Source organism: Rhipicephalus microplus, chromosome X (assembly GCF_043290135.1).
Source record: "Rhipicephalus microplus isolate Deutch F79 chromosome X, USDA_Rmic, whole genome shotgun sequence".
Classification (NCBI taxonomy): Eukaryota; Metazoa; Arthropoda; class Arachnida; order Ixodida; family Ixodidae; genus Rhipicephalus; species Rhipicephalus microplus.
The window spans coordinates 176,291,720-176,311,862 of record NC_134710.1 but is presented as its reverse complement, the minus strand read 5'-3'; the positions used below and the strand labels follow the sequence as shown (position 1 = coordinate 176,311,862).

Genomic DNA, 20,143 nt, shown 5'->3' with positions numbered 1-20,143 from the left:
CAACATTGAATGTTTTTAGCCTAACAGGTTCGTAGCACATCCTCTGTTCAGAGGATGCCGCTGTGATAGCTTTTAATGAGCCCAGGCCTCCATGCTCTTGCTTTAAGGGCTCTGTCGAGGCCCTGGTGCTCCATGCCAAGTTTTTATTTCACATACATATCGCTTTTAAACCATTTTATGTTTCCGTAGCACACATCATTTGTCATTGCCATAATTTTACTATATATATATTTTTACGCACCTACAGCGACTGTTTTTAGGCCCATTTACAACCACGTCACATCTGTTTTATCTACACTGCACATCGCAGAGTTCATTATCATCGCTTTGGCGCTCTTTGGCCACATCTGGCCCTTGCGCCAATAAACTCCACTAATCAACAGGCTTCTGTGGTCTTTTCATGTCTGTGCGTTGGTTTTGGAATGTGAACATGCTTGCCGCAGTAGTAATTTCACTGCTTAAGTTATCGGTGGCAGTTGCACAAGCAATTTTTTTTTCTATTATATGTGCCTGATTTAACAGTAGTCTAAGAATGAACAAAATTTGTGGTGCATTTCAATAGTAAAGGTCCGGTTGTTTTTCGCTTATAATTGATCTCTGCTCACTTACTGGAGAATACATGATCTTATGTATACATCTTGTTTTTAATGTTATTGAAATCTGTTTATAAAATAGATTCTGGTGCCAACAATATTAAATGGTAGTACAGGCTGTTTGTATCTTTTTTAGCATGTTCATTATGATGTTCAACCCAGTGCCCATAAAAAATTTTGACATTGGGGTTAGTGATATCTATTCGTGAAAGAGGATGAGGTATCAGCTTTATAAGGCAACTTCTTTGTCAGCTTCAATTTCTACGAGTGAGCATTAATTTGTTGTTGTGCACTGCTTATAGTCTAGGAGGTAGCTATACTTCATGCATAGTAGCATCCACATATGAAAAATTCATATGAATAAATACAATTGGAGTGGAATTTGTCTGGTCCTGGAATTTTTTTATATGAGCTTTTATTACCACAGCAGTGTGTTGCAGGTCGCATTTAGATTGGTTCAGTTATTACTGTTGCCTATATTTATTGTGCTACCGCAGTGTTTCACCACCTTTGCGTAGGTTGCTAAGGGCAACCATGATTGACATAAATGAGGCAGTTAATACGTATGTGAGGACAGGATACGTTGTTAATTTTGCCTGCACTGTCAGGGCTGGGCATGAAAGGAGTGTTTACGGGAACTACTCTGAACACCATGTCTCTTTCAGTGTCTTTTGTTTGCTCTTTGTCGTTTGATTATTGTTTTTATTGTTTTTTAATTGTCAGAGGTTGTCTTCGTGCTATCTCGCACTCGTTATAATAGAGCCAAAGGTCTGCTTTTAAAGTGCACTCCATAGGCCTCAGTAAGAATGGCATTTCTAATAGCTTGGCTTAATTCTTGTTCTAGGTGACATAATTGTCTGCATTGGTAGCGTAAGTTGACTGTCGTATGTGTATTGCATTATAATAGATATTGAAAGTTTGTAGTTTTCAATGTGTTTTTAATGTGTTTCAATGTGTTTTCAATTGTTGTTGGGTCCTGTAAGCCATTGTTATTAGAAGCTGATTGTTCAGAAGTCCAGGCAGCATGCTTTTCTCCTAGGACGTTTTGCTGTTAATTTCAAATTTACCATGTGCTGTTAGCTGATCTTATTAGGAGGATAGTATTAAGGAGCTTGTTTCGTAGAAATTCCGGCATTGGTATCAGTGTCGATTGTGAGCGAAAAATTAAAATTTCCAGGTTTGAGTGAGTATTGAACCCAGGTTGGTTGCATGGGCAAGCAGATGTTCTACCACGCCGCCACGCGTCTGTTTGAAAGTAGTTAGAATAACTTCCTCTTCTTGGAAATGCAGTGAAAATAATGTTCCTGCTTTACAAGCACACGCATACTGTATGGAAAATTCACAACACATGTAATTGCCATCAGGTGTCGGAACATGTGATTATCATTACGACTTTGTAGTGTAACACCACATTGCCCAGCGTATCATATTTTCTACATCATATTTGCTACGCCAACATTGTAGCTAGGCCCACTGCTAAAAACCAAAACTCAAAGCACGAAGCTGGTTGGTGGCACTTGGGGAAGGTTAAAGAGTGTTTTTGAATCTCCACACTTTTAGCTCACTATAGAAGATCACCGCCCCGAGCCCTGCACATGATAAAATTCCAGCTCGAATGTTCTACACACAAAATGTAATTATGACGTATGTTTTTCAAACCTTCAGTGAACTGTTTAGCCCCATACATTATCTAATCTATAGGTATAATTTTTTTAGATGTGCGGTAGCTTGGGGCTCTACGATAGCTGGTTAATTTCACCCGTAGCATATCCTATCCAACAGGCGTTACTTCAACGTGCACTCCAAGCCAATGAAGCTATGTATGTTCATCGCTGTGCTGTCGCTGACGCTGTATAAAAAAAACAAAAAAGGGATGCCCATAGAGCTTGTCATCACCTGCTTCCTAAAAAGAGAGTTCTTCTAAGGGAGCCCTATGTTGTCAGAAAAGATGGTTTGGGCATTACCCATTAGTGACTTAGCAGCGGCTGTGCTACGGGAACTGTGCGGCTAGTGATAATAAACTCGGTTTCATCATTTGTTCAAAACGTGGCATCACACATTGCCTCAACAAGGAAAGAATTTGAGTTTTTGATTATTATAGGTGCTCAAGCATGACACTGGTGGGCCGCTAATACCTTTTCAGAAAAAGACCACTGTGGCATATATGATACGAATTGTATTTTTTATATGTAACATCTTTACCACTACAACTTGTTATAATTATCTTATGTTGTATCTCAAGAGGAAATAAACAAGATATGTGACTTTTTCTATGATAATTTTCTTAGACGGTTTTTGTGGGGTTAAAGCCGACCTATCATTAAAAAGGCACACACATTAACATTACTGTGCCTACTCCCTTACAACCATGGAATGGGTGCATAGCAAGTTAAAAAATCTTTCACGTGCATAATTGCTCATGGTTTAAAGAATGCTACCCATTACATATGCAAAAGCTTGACTGACACAAGCCACTTTCAACTTTATCTATTGCCTTGTAGTGATCCACAATTTAAGGGATAGAGAGGGAGGGAAAGTACATTGGTGGAAAGGCAGGGATGCCAACCAGAATTGTAGCATACAGTTTGCTTCCATGTGCTAAGCAGAGGGAGAAAGGAAAAAAAAGTAAAGCAGAAAGAGAAGTTGACACATGAAAAAAAAAAAAGCAGGTGACACATGAAAAAAAAAGCAGGGGTGCTATAGTTTATTTAATAGGCCACTACCACATATAAAGTTTAGTTCAGTAAGGCCTTGACTGCTTTTCTGTTGGAGGACAGATTGTGTTGGTGTTAAAAGCACTGATTGAGCAAGTTTACGGCACATGCGACTGCATAGGTTGGACCCATCGCGCGCCTTGTCCACCGTTCAGCTTTGCTTACTGTGGCTTGGTGTCGCTTTCACCATGTCTTTTGCCTTCTGAATCGGCATAGAAGACAGTGCTGTTTGAAGTCATTGCAGCAGCCATAAAACAATAAAGCACATTCTTTGCCCCTGCCCTCTCTACAGTGCACACAGTATGCTGCTAGTTTCTATGTTAGTCTGCCTTGACGACAGACGCTGCGACTCTGGACAGGCAACGCCATCTTTTGTAGAAAAGTAGAAATCGGGGATGTATATAGTGCGTTTTCTCTTCCTACCAACGCACTGCCACTCGCGTAGATGCTCATGCAGAGGGTGCACGGTGTGTTCGAGTCACCTCGCAATGTACCACCTGCAATGCAGCTTCATAAAGATCTCTGAGCTGGACAAGTACTTCCGAGAAGTGAATCTAACAAAAGGAGTAAAGCTCATTAGTCTAGTTTATGATGTGGAGCAGTCGTGATGACGACACCTGAGTCACTGTGAAATGCATTTCTAAAGTTCATGATAATACCGTCTACGACGTATGCCTCGAGGTAAGTCTCATTCTGCCGACATGAAGCCGTGTACTCAATCGATGTGCTGCATTGACGTTTATGAAAACCATATAATTGTTGTTTTGATGTGGTATTTAGCAGTAGCAACCATGTACTGTCATTTTTAAACGTTTGTGGCATGCTAAAAAATATATAAAAACTAAAGTTATACGGTCATGGCATTAAAATGTGCGAGGAGATTTAGAGTCAAGTCCTCCGTTCCGTGGGAGCATGACCCGCTGATGTCACCGCAAGCTTAAGTTTAACCACAGCGATTAAAGTTGAAGGGCTCGTCTAGTTTTTTTTTTTTTTTTTTTTTTCCTGGCTCTTGTGTCATGCTTGCTCCATCTTTCGCGAATGCGGCTGTGTTTGCCGGCTGTGACATGCTGGAACTTTGATAAAGCTTTACAAGCAGAGAGCGTTCCTTGGTGTTGTCTGCATTGTTGTGGCAGACCACAGCGCAATACTTCAAAGCGTTCCTTGGTGTTGTCTGCATTGTTGTGGCAGACCACAGCACAATACTTCAGACCTTTCAGGCACTTCCGTTGGGCCGCTTCTTCCATCACGGAAAAGCAACTTTGCACAGCGAGTGTCTCTTTTTAGCAAGCCGAGCTGATGGCACGGCGCCGAAATTTCCCGCACCGTCTGCAGAACGTGTACCGCACATGTCGCATGCGCTCCCGTTCAGCGAAACACACTGACTCACCTGTTCCCTATTCCGCGGCTCTCCTCTAGTTTTCCGGAGCTCACCCCCAGAGCCAGGCGTGGCATTGTCATCGCTCTGAAAACTTGAACATCGGTTCCCTATAACTTTGGCATAATGCAAAGTGGAAAAAAATGTGTGTGTGTGTGTGTGTGTGTGTGTGTGTGTGTGTGTGTGTGTGTGTGTGTGTGTGTGTGTGTGTGTGTGTGTGTGTGTGTGTGTGTGTGTGTGTGTGTGCGAGCGCCCATGTGCATGTGTGTATATAGGCTTTTTGAGTACTTATTCAGGTACTGAGTAAGCCAACGTAGAATTTCCCTCTTCTCTAACAGTTGTTTATAGTAAAAATTAAGAAAAAAGGCTTGCTTGGGGGAGTACACTTTTAGTACATCAAAGTAATATTTGACAATATATCTTGCATTATCTCTGAAGCACTTTGCCATAGATTGCTAGACTGCCTCAGAAACTGCAAGACTGCTGCCATCGATAGGGATAGGGATAACTAATAAAAGTACGAATTGTTGGTCTACTTTCTGTAAAAGCACCTGAAAAGCATACTTGTATGTTAAGCTGCATTTGCCATGTATCAAGTTAAGAACTGCCTAGATTTTAACTTCCGTTAGAAGGTCTGGAGCTTCTTGGCCTTACTTGCCCTATGCTCCAAAAAAAGCCAAATCATATTTGTCATTGATTACTACATTTGTATGAATGCCGGAACATTTCAGGAGCTTTGCTTTTAATCCATAATGTATAATATGTTGTTTTTGAGGCAGCCGTGCAGGATTTCAAAGCCCAGTGTGTGCTGTCGCGCATTCTTCATGAAGGGTGTTTGTGTTCCTGGCTGTCGGACACATGCCATCACTTGTGCTGTTTGACGAAGGCTTGCATAGTGGCCTTTGTTTTTGTTCGCACATAGCGTCCTAGGCATCTGTGGCGTCTCAAACGAAGCGTTTCAGGCAGGTTGTAGCGTGCAGTGTAGATGTATGAATGGTTTGGCATTTGTGTAGCTTTCTTTTGTCTTTCAGTTTTAAAAGCAAGATATTTGGTTATTAAATTGCTGTCTTCAGCAAAATCTGAGAAAAGTCGAATAAGCTCTTTGAAAAGTTGTATTCAGTGCTGAAAAAAAAAAAAACATTGAGAGAAACAAGACTGGCTTCATATTAAGGCTGCTTTTTGGTTTTTAGGGAATTTTAATTAGTAGCAGGTTTAGTTATAATTTAGTTTAGGTTGAAACAAAGTTTTGTGCGTATAGGAGCTTTATTTATTAGCCACCCATTCTATTTTCTGTTCTTATCAGTTAAGCCTAGGCATCACTCCCAGTTTCAATTGTGGGGCAGTAGTGTGTGCATAGAGTTTCTGATAATTAACTAGAGGGGACACCGGCACTGCGATCATTCATCAAACATGGGAATTATGGGCATGACATGTATTTGCCTGGTCTTCGTACTTGTTTGTGGCAAATCGCACTTGTGGCTTCGTCTATTGCTGTGTTTCGGTTTTGTTCGACGGAAAAAACGAACCTTTTTGAACTTTGTGACCCGATTTGAAGTGATGAGCCTAAAAGATTATCATGGTGAAGCGTAACTGCTGAACATTTGCCGATTGTTGTTTCGTGACAAAGCAGCTCTAAGCCACGCGAAGCCAGAAGGAAAGTACGCAGATTAGGCAAATCTATGTCTACCCGTAATTCTCATGCTCACTCAATTGCCATGCGTTGCAGGTTTCATAGGCACTAGTGCCAAAGTTTTCTCTAGTGTATATTTAGGAAACTCTGTCAGTGTGTGAGCCACTGAATAATAATACAAGGTACAAGGAAGAAAAAAAAAAAAAAGCACTGTTGCGTATTGTGGCCCCAGGGTTCTCGTAAAACTTATTTTTTTTTATTAAGGGAGGACACGTGTCTTAAAAGGCCGAAAATCGCGAAACAGTCGACTTTTTAAAACTGAAATTTTCGGAATCTGTAACAATTTTTGCACTTAAGCAAGTCTGGGCAGTCAATCTTATTGCATCATTCAGTTTATGGACACTCCAAATTAAAAATTTTGTGTCATGTTGGCAACTTGCACTGAGAACTTTGTTGAGTTTCATGCTTAGACATAAAAAAAAAAGGGTAATAGAACATATAAAATAATTTCCACCCAGTACTATGCTACTGAGACCCCTTGCTACTGGTAACACCATCATTGTGGTGTTACGGCCCTTTCTTGGCATCTAGTTTCGCCATAAGCCTTGCAGGTCTTTAAACCCCATTCTGGCAATAAATGTGTTCACTACGACTGCTAGCGGATTAATATGCCAGTCGGCTAGTTTGAGGTTGCAAGATAATCGTGGTGACAGTATAGACTTCTACAAACATCATTTCGAGAAGTAATAATAAAAAGTTCGATGCTGAAGGCTTTCAATTAGAAATTTGAGACTTCCTCGTGCACGGATTTAGAAGGTAAGTGGTGGTACCACCAAGAGGTCCAAATTACCATATCAGTACAAACCTGCGAGTACCGAACTCTCATTAAAATGGGAATTAATTCGATACATTATATAATTTAATATAAACATTTTAAAGGGTTATGGGTATTTTCTACGTGCATTTCTATGTGCAAGTTGGCTTCATGGCATTGTTTTGCGGCTATTCAAGAAAAGTGGCTTCACGACAACACGCAGGGATTTCTTCCTTTTTCTTGGTGGTTTGTATTTGGAAGTTGCGGAATATATGCCGAGCAGCTTATACACAAAAAAATATGGTGTCGATCCAAACATCGCCTCAGTGTTATTGGCAGCTGTGTTTTCTTGTTGGGCATCAGAGTGGTGTTGTTTTAAAAGTCATACTTTGTATGCATCTTCAGAGTTTTGTTCACACTGGCATCACTTCTTTGTTTTATCAAATAGCATTTTTATGTAAATGATAATAAATGTATAAAGTATGTATGATAATAAATGTGTGAATAAATGAAATAAATGTATGCATTTGTATGTGAATGATAATAAAGAAAGGCTCTTGCTTTTCTACTCGGAGAGTGCATTTGACGTTTAGAAAGTCCTAACATGCCTGTTATGTTTTTCTCTACGTTTGACTGTTATTACTAGCCTTGTGAAGAACAGCCAACTGCAGCCTTGAGCGAAGGTAGTGAACGGCGACTCCACACCGATGGGTGCAGCTACGAGGAATCGTAGGAGACGGCACGCAACAGCTTGCAGTAGTTTCTGATCGCTCTGCATGGCGCCCTTCTAATCACCGTGTTCACTTTCCGAAATGTATGCAAGAAACTCTCCTTCAATCCGCAAAAGCCAACTTTTTATGAGGGAAAGCAAACTTCTTGGGTCGTTTCACTTTGACTTATGTTTGATATATCAAGTTTCAGGTATTTTTGTTTGATATAACTATGAACATTTCTATGCACTGATGTTACAGCATTCTAGTGTTCAGAAATCATTTGATATGAAGGGTAATTTGCTTTACCCAGGTGTGATATAGTTGGTTTTATCTGTATCAGGGATGTCCGAAAAATTGGCTATTGTAAATTGATTACAAGCGATTTTGTATGGACAAGTGTGACTACAAATAAGGATAATGCATTCACTTTTCTTTTTTAGTCTGGGCTCCAGACATGAGCAGAGTGGCCTCTCAGGAGATAGCTGGCAAGTACGGCTTGTGTGGAGCATCACGGGGTAGTGGCGATGGCGGTGGTAGCGGCAGTGAGCCCAGCCTTCAGCGTCAACTGGAGGAGCTTAAGCGAAAGCTTAAGGAGGACATGCGCAAAGAGCTAAAGATCAAGGAAGGGGCTGAAAACCTCCGTAAGGCAACCACCGACCGCAAGAGCCTGGCCCATGTGAACTCCATTGTAAAGAAAGCCAATTCACGCCTCAATGACTTGCAGCGGCAACTCAGCGACCTCACAGCTGATATTCTGGTTACCCAGGGTCATCCGTCACCAAAAAGTGAGTATTTATAGCGTATATATTTTGCGTGCTGTGTCACAACTGCACAAGGAACAAGTTATGGCACATTTCAGTATTGAACCTTGGCTTGCATTTAACCTATCACACCCTTATGTATATATAAATGGGAGCCTTTTATAAATATCAGTTTTTTCTGAAACTTTTGATTTTACATTGCTTGCTTATATTCAAGTATGGTGTTAACCATAAGAGCAAGTTAGGGAACAGGGAAGGCGCACCCTGATTTTTAGTCTCTAATATTTTCTTCAGCTATGCAACTTACTCAGTCAAGCTTTGCAATGAAGGATTTCACTACTGTGAATAATATTAAAATATGCACACCAATAAGGTGCACTGTTCTCTGGACAAGGGGTCGAATGTTAAATTATCAGTTCAGCAAATGACATTGCAGAATTAACATTAAAAAAAAAGGAGGAAAAAATCCATTGTCTTGTTCTTACCTTGTGTTTTAGTTTTCTTGCAGGTTGTGTTTTTTTTTTCTAGGTGCAGGTTTTGGCTTATGCATCCTTTAATCCTTTTAGTCAATTTTGAATGCATAGCAAACATAATGAATGCACATATAGAACATACTTCAGATGTGGCAGTTCCTAACGGCTCATCATTTGTTCATATTGTATTTGCATTTGTGTGTAAATGATAATAAAGAAAGGCTCTTGCTTTTCTACACAGAGTGCATTATATTACATTTAGAAAGTCTTCACAAAGCTTTTATATTTTGGGCTTGGAAACTGATTGAATACTTCGTTGAGAAAAGCAAGAGACCCATTCATAGCAAGCACATGAATATCCTAGAAAGCCTTCAAATTGAAAGGTGTGTTTTCAGGGCCCTTGTCCAGGAATTGTTATTCTTCCTTGAAAACCCCTGAATTTTATGAGCAATACCTCATAAAAGGTGTTTTTTAAGACTATCTGGCCCATTTTCTATGGTGGATCAGTGTAACATAATCACATAATCAGTCACATAATCGAGCTGTATCGCATCTGGAGAATACAGCATAGCTCGGTACACAATAGACTCTCAGTAAATGGAAATCTGCTAAACGGAATTGCCTATGATATTATTGGTTTCGTACTTGTATTCTGCACCCCCTTTTTATCTCTCAGTAAATGGAACTCCTGTTAATTGAAACATATTTTCCCGTTTAATGAGTCTACTGTACTGGAAATTTATTATCATGGATGTAAAGCTTGAGTAGAGTGCATTACTGGACTGTATTTTAGTTTTGAAGAGAAGGATGTTGATTTAAATTCATCATTATGGCCTTCACCTTATGTGTTGATACACATAACCTTGCTAATTTATTCTCCATAGCATATAATTTGCATCTTATCCAATGGCCTGTTTAGTCCCATATTTTATACAGTGCTGTTTGGTTGCTTTTTACATGAATGGTTCCAACATTACTGTTACTGAGAAATGGTGTCACAATCACTTCTGAGCAGTTCACTTGCAGAGGCATAGTGTTGATATCAAAAGTAGCAGTGCGTAATTTTGATTGCACATGTAGTGCAGTGATATCACTGGGGATTTCCTAGGGGTATTATCACTTTTATATATTGACAGTGATTTCAGACTCGTATTGGGAATATGTGAGAGATTTACTCTGCAAGCACGCCTACAAGTTAGTGGGGAAAACTGTAAAACACCGTCGTGGAAGCAATAGAGGGGCAGCAGGGCTCTGTGCTGATTTTCCATCTTTACACCACTTTTCTCGGGCCTCATTCTACCATTTCGGCTCACTTCTTGACTGTTGGTTTTCTTGCCTCTTCTACTCTTTATCTCTTGACTTATCTTGTGCCTATTTCAAACTTCCTGCACATCTGGTCGTTGTTGTTTTTTTCTTTTCGTTTTCACTTTATCAAGCAAGCCGTGCAGGAAGTTGGTGCTGTTTTGACATGTGCCTATATTTTTCTGTTGTGGAAGAATTCAAAAAGTACAACAAAAGAGAACTCATGAGTATTGCAATTGCAAGATATTTCAAATATCTAGCAAGGGTAGATGTTTCATATGTAATGCAGCACCCTTGAAAGAACCATCTCAAAAGCCCTTTTATTATATACTTGAATATTTATTCATCAAACCTGTATGATCACTGTATATAGGCTTTCATCATACATTTGTATTTATACCACTCGGGGGGCAAGGAATTCTGAAACTTCAAGAATTGTGGCTTCAATAAAGTAAATCTGTATGTTATCTAGTGTATTTGTATTGTAGTGTGCACTTATTCCAAGCAAATCTGCCATAAGCAACAAGTGCACAATGGCCAGTACAGTATAGAGCGCCTCTTAATCAGTGGTCTTGCGTGTTTAGGTGTGCAGCCACTTACGACGGACTCCTTTTATGGTGACAAGGGGGATGTGCCACTTTCAACTACAGACCAGCGCCTGCATTCACTGGAGAAGCAGCTGAATATTGAGCTGAAAGTAAGGCAGGGTGCTGAGAACATGCTGCAGATGTACAGCTCGGGCCCTTCCAAGGACCGCAAGATGCTCGCTGAGGCTCAGCAAATGGAAGAAGACTCAAAAGCCAAGATTGACTACATCCGCATGATGATGGCTCGGCTGCGGCAGAACAAAGATAGCCACACCAAGGAACCTGGGGAAGGCTGCTCAAACAACCACCTTGACAATACCACTGGAGGTAAGTTTGCAAGAACGAGTAAAAAAAAGAACATAAGGTCTGACCTGTAATAACATTTTACAATAATAAAGAAAAAAGCCGCTCTTGAAATGAGAACGGGCTTGAGAAATTTAGAAGTGCAATGACAGTAAGTTATAAATAGTGATAGCACCTTGCCATGGAGACTAAGAAGTCAATTGAAAGCAAAAAAAAAAAAGCAATTACAGTAGATGATGAATAGCGATAGCACCTTGCCATGGAGACTGGGAAGTCAAGATTGTCTAACAAATTTGTTTCATCTGTAAAGAAAGGCTACACTGTATTCTCAAAACAAGATCCAAAGGCAATTTAAAAAGTTTCAAAAGTTTTAAGCACTAGTTAACTGATCGACAACCACCCAAATGAAAAAAAAAAGTCCTTTGTGTTACACCTACCTTATTGCATGAAATTGAAAGATGTTTTGTTACTAGTGTCTTTTTCATTGTCCCTTCAACAGTGTATGGCAATCAAGAGCTTTTGCAGTAGCTAGAATACTAGTAGCTTGACTTGCTTTTTCATTTTATTTAATATGTGTATACATACGTGTGTATGTGTACACATATATATTCCATTATGAAGAAATGGAGGATTGAAGTCTGCCACATGTTTTAGTTTGGTTATCTACTCTGTGCATATTTTTCATTTACATTATGTCATCTGAAGTCTTCATACAATTATTCTCTGTGGTACTATCATACAAGTATTCACACTGCATGCATACTACATCAGTGTTTCAGCAGTGTGTGCACATTCCGTGCTATCAAACCGTGTAGAAAACAGTATCTCCTTCATTTTGGCAACATACTGCAGCTACACTTCTTAGCTGGACTATAATGGTATGAGGGTCAAGTGTACATAGTGTAGGGAGTTCGTCCTATGTACGGCTGACGCAGAAGCCTAGCTAATGTTCTAGCCGCACACAATCGTACGGTGCACGATTAACGTCCCTTATCTGTAGCTTGTCTCATTGCAGCTACACGAGTTCAGGTGAATAAGGCAATAGGTTACGTTAACAAAATGACACTTTATTGCTATACGTTAGCAATAGCGCGTAAATATCGCGTAGAGAGAAAGATAACAAAGGTGTTGACGCTTACTCCTTGGTCGTTGTCGTCCTCGGTTTGCAGGGGGTTGCGGGTTCTCCTCCTCCTAGGCCGGTGTCCTCCTCCTTCCTAGGCCGGTGTCAGAGCGTGCAGCCGTCCACACGCTAGTTCACTTCACCCACCCGATTTCCCTCTCCCTGACGAGAACAATACCTTTTCTCGCTGAGGGAGGGGAAACCCGTTCCCCCAGCTGGGAAAAGGGCAATCCCGAGTGCTGGCCGCTGGGGTGTTGCATCCCCTCGCAAGAGGCTTTATTGACTCTAGAAGGGACAGTGATGTCCCCGCAATCAGGCTGTCGCACGTGCTCCCCCACATCCTCCCCCCCCCCCCTTAAGAAGGCCCCCGAACGACAGACTGAAACATGAGAATATTTCGTTATTCATCATCAAGGAAAGCTAGGACGATGGGCCTCAATTCATGCCCTCCTGCGGTTGGCCCTCTGCCATAGGTGCTGCAGGTGTCCCCACTTGTCTCCACTGCATCCAAAGTAGGCATCACCACTGTTGCCGTGCCCACTTGCATCATGGCCAGTCATCGCCGCCGCTGTCACTTCCTCAACTGTTACTGCCACTGCTGTCGCTTTCGCCGCCGTTACTGCCGCCCTGGATCCGGTGCCGGTATCACTCTGGTTCGGACCGCACCCTGTCGAGCCCCGCCACTCAGGTCATTGGTGGTGACTGAGAGTTGCCAGTTGGTGACAGATCTTGTTCAGCACTGGCCCAAGCCGCCCTCTCCAGCATAGTCTGGGATGCAGCAACGGCTTGCGGCTCCCCCGGTCCGGCAGGCTCGAAAGTCATCTTTGGCGTGCCGTGCCATGGCTTTGAGGTAGCAGAGGCCATAAAGGTGTCCGGACAATTATGGGTCGGCTAGGTAGGCTTGTCCTTGTGACAGCGGCTCTGACGCAGCTTGCTCTCCTGGCTAGGCAGGCGGTTGGTCACCCAGGCGCCTCTTGTGTAAAGGCCCGGCGATGAGGGCGATGTGGTAGGCTGGAAGTGGCGTTGCTTGGTTGGGTGGGGCCACGATGACGACATGGATGTTGTTGGGGGTGATCCTGCGAGAGGAGCGGTTTCCTCTCCAAGCTGTTCCGGCGGCACCTCTTTCCCTTTCGGTGAAAGTCGACACAGAAAAAAGGACAGGTTAACAATCGCGCATGTATTGCGCGCGAACCCTTGCACCTCGCGTCGAACATATCAAACGCCGCCTGTTGTGAGGACCTGTCTCCGCTTGTTATGCAGAGAGTAACGCGGTTCTGGGTTCCTCACTCGATGTCGAGCGATCTTACCCGCCGCCTGCAGCCTGGAGGGAGACTGATTGCGAATTCCACTTGTCAAGCGGGAGCAAGTTTTCGTGCTCCAAGCCCCGCCGCAGTGGTCTAGTGGCTAAGATACTCGGCTGCTGACCTGCAGGTGGCGGGATCTAATCCGGGCTGTGGCGGCTGCATTTTCGATGGAGGCGGAAATGTTGTAGGCCCATGTGCTCAGATTTGGGTGCACGTTAATGAACCCCAGGTGGTCTAAACTTCCTGAGCCCTCCACTAAGGCGTCTCTCATAATCATATCGTGGTTTTGGGACGTTGATCCCCAAAGATCAATCAATTGTATGCTCCAAAGCCGAGAATCCGCGTTTCGCTGATAGATTCGGACCAAGTTCCCATTTTCCACTGGTAGATTCGGAGCAATCAACTCCGCGAGGGAGCGTTCCACGTGCTCCGTCTTGTAGAGATGGAACTCTGAGAATGCGTTGCCATCATATCCGGTACAGTCAGGCAGCTGGATTGAGGTGGTCTAGTAACCCTGTACTCTTGTTTACATTCCTAAAATTGGAAAGCGATAGACCTGCTTTCCATGAGACTGCGTGGTCGAAACGCGTGCTTTGCAGTGACGACACAGCTGTTATTGAAACGTCAAGAGCCAAAAAGAAAATAGTCTCCGGTACAGGTTTAGGGACGTATGCGTAAAAAAACTTCCGGAGAGACCTCACGCGGGTCATTCATGTGTTCCACTCGCAGATTTCGTTTGGCACACTCCGATGTGTCCCAGTCTCTAGGTCTTTCAGAGAACGCAACAAGCATGTGCTTGATGTTGGGGTCAACTCGCTCAGGGTAGGGTTCGACTGAGCATAGTAAATGCTTGTTTTTTTGTGCTTAATGCCCAACGTGGCGCACGTGTCAACAAACACCTTCGCAGTGATATAAGACGCGTTGTCTGTAATCAACTGCTCAGGGAACCCGAATCTGGTGAAAACCACCATCAACTTCTCTAAGATCACTCGAGCCGTCAACTTCCTAAAGGGGAAAAGTTCCACCCATTTAGTGAAGTGATCTGTGATCACCAGCAAGAACTTGTTTCTGCTAGGAGTTGTGGGGTGTGGGCCCGTTACGCCGCATGCCGCGATTTGCCAGGGAGTCTGACTGTTAATCGGTTGCATGAGGTTGGGCGGACGTCCATCTCGTTGCTTGATGCTTTGGCATGAACGGGCGTAGCGAATTACATCCCGCTTCATGCCTGGCCAGGTAGCGAGGCGACGCAACTTAGCGTAAGTCTTAGGGACACTCGCATGCCCGGCAATGCCCAAGTCATGAAAGTAGCGAAGAAGTGCTCCTGTCAACGTACGTGGTATCACAACTTTGAATGACTCACTTGTGTCATCGTCGGAAGGGATGTACCTCAGCAGGACGCCGACAGAATCGAGCAGATATGAATCCAGCGCGCTCACAGCACTACCAGCTATTGCCGAGTGCTCCGTACTGACAGCAATACCAGCTGCCCCCATGTGCGCGGTGGCCTCACAACAACCCGGCTCCCGGAGCCCGTCGAACACCGTTCAACAAAATCGATCTTTCTGCGGAGCTTCTAACAGTTTCCTTCTGCTAAACACAATCCCTGCGCTAAGGACAGCCTCTATCTACGTGGTTCATGCTTTAGCCTTGAACTAACGTTTTCTCTGCTGTTTTCGTTAGCGCGAGTGTTTCGCTCTCCGTTCCGGGGTAGTCCCGTGAGTTGCCTCATGTCAGACTGGAGCGCGCGATATTGCGTCAGCTGCGGCATAGTTCTTACTCTTGTAGTAACGAACGGTGAAGTCGTAACACTGCAGCAGCAATGCCCAACGCGCCAGGCGGCCACTTGGTTCGTTAAAGCACCTCAACCACATAAGCCCCATGTGGTCCGTCAATGTAAACGTCTAACTTGCGGAGAGCGAAAACTGTCGCAAGACACTCTGTGTTACAGAGTAGTTCCTCTCCGCCGGCGTCAATGTGCAGCTCGCGAACGCAATCGGTCTGAGGGAACCTCCATGCTCCTGAAGCAGAATTGCTCCTAAGCCCAAGTCGCTTGCATCTGTGTGAATCACAAACACCCTGTTCATATCGGGTAGCTGCAGCTCGGCCGTGTTGGCCAGCAACTTCATGAGGCGAAGCAGTGCGGCCTCTTGCTCTTGGCTCTAAGCCCAACGCTCGTCATTCCTCAAGAGCTTTGTCAAGGGCGCCTGCACTGCCGCGCAGTCTGGAATGAATTGGCGATAAAAGTTCACCATCCCCAGAAAGCGCCTCAGCTCACCGATATTCTTCGGCAATGGATAGCTGACTATCGCTTCAAGCTTACCCTTATCCGGCAAAATTCGACCCTCGTCATACGTGAATCTTATTAATGTTATTCGGGTCGCCGCTATCTGAGCTTTGTTCGGGTTCAGAGTGATGCCCGCACACCTCAGCCTGTCTAGAACATCTCTCAAGTGGCGCAAGTGCTTCTTGAACATTTTCGAGTAAACCACTATGTCGTCTAGATATGCGAGTGTGTGCTGCCACTTTGAATCTCCCAAAACACTGTCCATTAGCCTCTGATGCGTAGCGGGAGCTCCCATCAAGCCAAAAGACATTCTCCTGAATTGGGAAAGTCCTCTGTGGCATGTGAAAGCATATTTCTCTTTATCCCGCTCGTGCACCTCAACCTGAAAGTATCCACGGCTAGCGTCGAGCGTAGTGAAGTACTTCGCCCAGCCTAGGTTGGATACTAGTGATAAAATCGAGGGAAGAGAGTACACGTCCTTCTTCGTAACCTCATTCAGCCTGCAGTAGTCTACACAAAGACGATACGTATCATCTTTCTTTGAAACCAGAACTACCGGGAAACCCCATGGGCTGTCTGACCTCTCAACTACGCCTGTGTTGATGAGTTCGTCCAAGGCGGCGTCAAGTGCTTTCTGTTTAGCCAAGCTGATCGGCCGGGAATCGCATTTCCAAGCTCGTGCATTACCCGTGTTAATTCTATGCTTGACCAGCGTAGTGCGGCCGGGGCGGTTAGTAAACATCACGTCGTACTCGTACAACAGCGACGACAGCTGCACTCCTTCTCCTTCTGGCAGGCTCTGTGCCTCTACCAAAAGCGGGTGCACTGACCTTCCCTGTCCGGCAGTGTGGTTACACGCTTTCTCCGCGTGCTTTCCTCCTCGTGTACTCGCGCCTCTCCCTGCAATTGGCATGCTTTTGTCAATGCAGGAGCCTTCAAGAAAAGCGGCAGCGCGTCTTTATCGTGCTCTCGGTAACCGCGATTTGCTATGTCAATGACTATATTCGACTTGGCGAGAAAGTCTCGACCCAGGATTAGAGACATTGACAGCCTAGGAAGATGCACGAAACGTTGTCGCCTCACGCGTCTGTCCCAGCGGATCACTAACCTAGCCGCGCCGCTCAATTGTGCTGTGCCCTTAGCAAGACGGAAAATAGTATTGCTTTGTCTCGAGCAGATATTGTTCTCGCAGAAATTGTGCAACACATCGTCACCAAATAAAGAAGCGCTTGCCCCAGTATCCAAAAGTGCTACGAACTTCTTTCGGTGTACCGTTAACTCTATTAGCGGTGCGGGCCAGTCTACGGCTTCAGTTGCGCGACAGACTGAGGGTGCAAGTGATTCGAACGCATCAGTGGGATTAGTGATCGCCGCGCGGGGTCTGATGTGGATCACCGGCGACGCTGTTTGTTTCCCAAACCGCGAGTTTGCTCCTTACCTCGTGCGCAGTCACATTTGGGGGCGATGTGCCCTGGCGTGCCGCACCGATGGCAAGGACCGCGGAAACCACGCCGACTCGATCGTAAGTTGCCTCGATCAGGTGGCTTGCGCCGCTCGTTAGGCCTCTTGTCAACCGCACGCTCCTGCCGTGGAATGTCACATGCAGGGGCGGCGTAGGCCGTACGGAGCCCGTACGCATAGGGGTCCAAAACGTGGTCTAACTGCTCCCAACCACATGCTACGTGCTCATCAGCGAATGATGCTGACACGTTACCCCTAAACGCTTCTGAGGCTACCGCGCCGTCATTCCACGCATAGCAAGGCTCGATTGACTGCGCTGCGGGCAGAAGTGGGCGATACAATCGCGCAACAAGGATGTCTCCTCGCATGCGCTTCGCCTGGGTGGCGAGCTCCTCTAGGTTTGCATACTTGCATCCTCTGAAGTGCGCCACAAAGGTCTGGTGTTTGTCGCGTAACGCGCTCGACTTTTTCTGCGTTGGTTGCCTGAGGGTTAGCGAGATGATACAGTTCGTCTATCGCCTGTACATACTCCAGCAAGGATTCGTCCGGATGCGGGGTGCGTAGCTCCAATTCTCTCCGCAAATGCCACTCATAATTAGCCTGTAGGAATTCGCCGGGAAAGCTGTCGCGGAACTCTTCTACTACGGTGCAGGCGCGATGTCCGATTAGTTGGAACCATCAAGCCGCTTGCTCCGTGAGCGACACCGGGACCACGCGCTCGAGAAGTTCGGCGTCAGAAAGTCCCATCGCCTGCTGATAATGGAGCAGCAGTCAAGATACTCGTTGGCGCTATGGCAGTCATGGTAACCCATGTAGGTGGGTATGTCTACCTTGGCACGTGGTCGCACCATCTGCACGGGGGTGTGCGCTGTGTTCTGCAGGGCGCTCGCAAGGCTTTGCATAACTGACAGCGCATTCTGCAAAAGTATCTCGCTTGAGGGCAAACTGTTGCCTGCAGACTCGCCTACAGTTGCGGTGTGTGTCGGAGCAACTTCTGGCGGCACCTCTCTGTCCGCGTCATGAGGTGACAAAGCGCCTGGCGTGGCACTCTCCGTCGTAGGCCTAATCTGTGTTAACGCATTCTCTGCACCCTCCTGATCGTCCCGCGTGAAACGACCAAAATCTACACTGTCGGAAAGCCCTAACAGTGCCCCTGCCTTAGCTAAAAGTATCGACACCCTGCAACGCGACATCAGACAACATTGACAAATCTTTGAATTCCAACACGCCTGTTGTCCTACGTGTGGAGGAGCGTAGTTAGTTGCTCGCGTGCACAAACTAGTCGCATTGCCAAATTCGTTACGTTGGGTGCCAGATGTAGGGGGTTCGTCCTATGTACGGCTGACGCAGAAGCCTAGCTTATGTTCCAGGCGCAGCCCCGCCGCGGTGGTCAAGTGGCTAAGGTACTCAGTTGCTGACCCGCAGGTCGCGGGATTGAATTCCGGCTGCAGTGGCTGCATTTCCGATGGAGGTGGAAATGATGTTGGCCCGTGTGCTCGGATTTGGATGCATGTTAAAGAAACCCTCGTGGTCAAAATTTTCGGAGCCCTCCACTACGGCGTCTCTCATAATCATATCGTGGTTTTGGAATGGTAAACCCCACAAATCAATGTTCCAGCCGCACACAGTCGTACCGTGCATAATTAATAACGTCTCTTATCTGTAGCTTGTCTCATTGCAGCTACACGGGTTTGGCGAATAAGGCAACAGGCTAGGTCAACAAAACAACACTTTATTGCTATGCATAAATGTCACATAGAGAGAGAGAGATAACAAAGGTGTTGACGCTTACCCCTTGGTCGTTGTCGTCCTCGGCTCACAGGGGGTCGCGGGGTCGACTTCCTGCTTCCTAGGCCGGTGTCTGAGCGTGCGGTTGGTTGTCCGCACGCTAGTTTTGTTCACTCACCGGGTTTCCCTCTCCCTGACAAGAATAATGCCTTTTCTCGCTGAAGGAGGGGAAACCCGTTCTGCCAGCCGGGAAAGGGGGAATCGTGAGTGCTGGCCGCGGGGGTGTTCCGTTCCCTCACAAGAGGCTTTATTGACTCTTGAAGGGACAGGCATGTCCCCACAACCAGGCTGTCGCGCTGCCGTAAAAGGGAGAGGGAGGCTGGGCACACGTGCTTCCCCACAATACATGCATGCATGTGTCGGTAAATTAACTCTCATAAAAATTTTTGCAGCCAAATTTAGGCATAAACTAGTTTGTCCAGCACAGAAGCACGATAGTTTAACCTCTATATCATGGCCACATTGCTGGCAGGTACAAAAGGACACCATTGTGAAATAAGTGTGTGCAAGCCAGTCCACTGGCATATGGTCATGTGACGTTTTTTTTAATTAAACATTTGATTTGTCATTGGTAACAAAATGCCTTATATCATTCCTGACAACATTTTCACTGTAAGACATTTTGTAGTTGCCAGAATACTGCATCATGCCAAAATTCTGTACTCGCATACACCTTCAACACAGTATTGAGAGTCCAAGTGCGGTGACCTCGCAGGCTTAGTGAGCCACAGGGCCGTGTCTTCATCGCCTGCCACAATCAGCACACTGCTCCACGCGCCGCTCGTCTAGCTAAGCGTTTAGGGCAGCACGGCAAAAAAGAGTGTTCGATCTTAACAACAACACACAAACACATTGCCTTTTGTGGCACCCCAAACAACAGTACAACCTCCGCTCCCATACGTGGAGAGAAAAGGCTCCCGC

General features: G+C 45.1%; 1 protein-coding gene across 7 annotated transcripts in view; it reads left to right on the top strand.

Annotated features, from left to right (window-relative positions):
- The window catches only part of Pkn (serine/threonine-protein kinase N), a 186,581-nt gene that overhangs the window by 13,570 nt on the left and 152,868 nt on the right, over positions 1-20,143 (top strand). For 5 of the 7 annotated variants that reach the window (XM_075878269.1, XM_037428622.2, XM_075878263.1 and 2 more), the window contains 2 exons: positions 8,280-8,624; positions 10,960-11,289. In XM_075878269.1, coding sequence (XP_075734384.1) covers positions 8,294-8,624; positions 10,960-11,289 — 661 coding nt within the window. In that variant the 5' untranslated portion in view covers positions 8,280-8,293. Of the gene's footprint in view, positions 1-1,437; positions 1,464-8,279; positions 8,625-10,959; positions 11,290-20,143 lie in introns of all 7 variants that reach the window. The other 2 variants (XM_075878266.1, XM_075878268.1) reach the window with 1 other exon arrangement.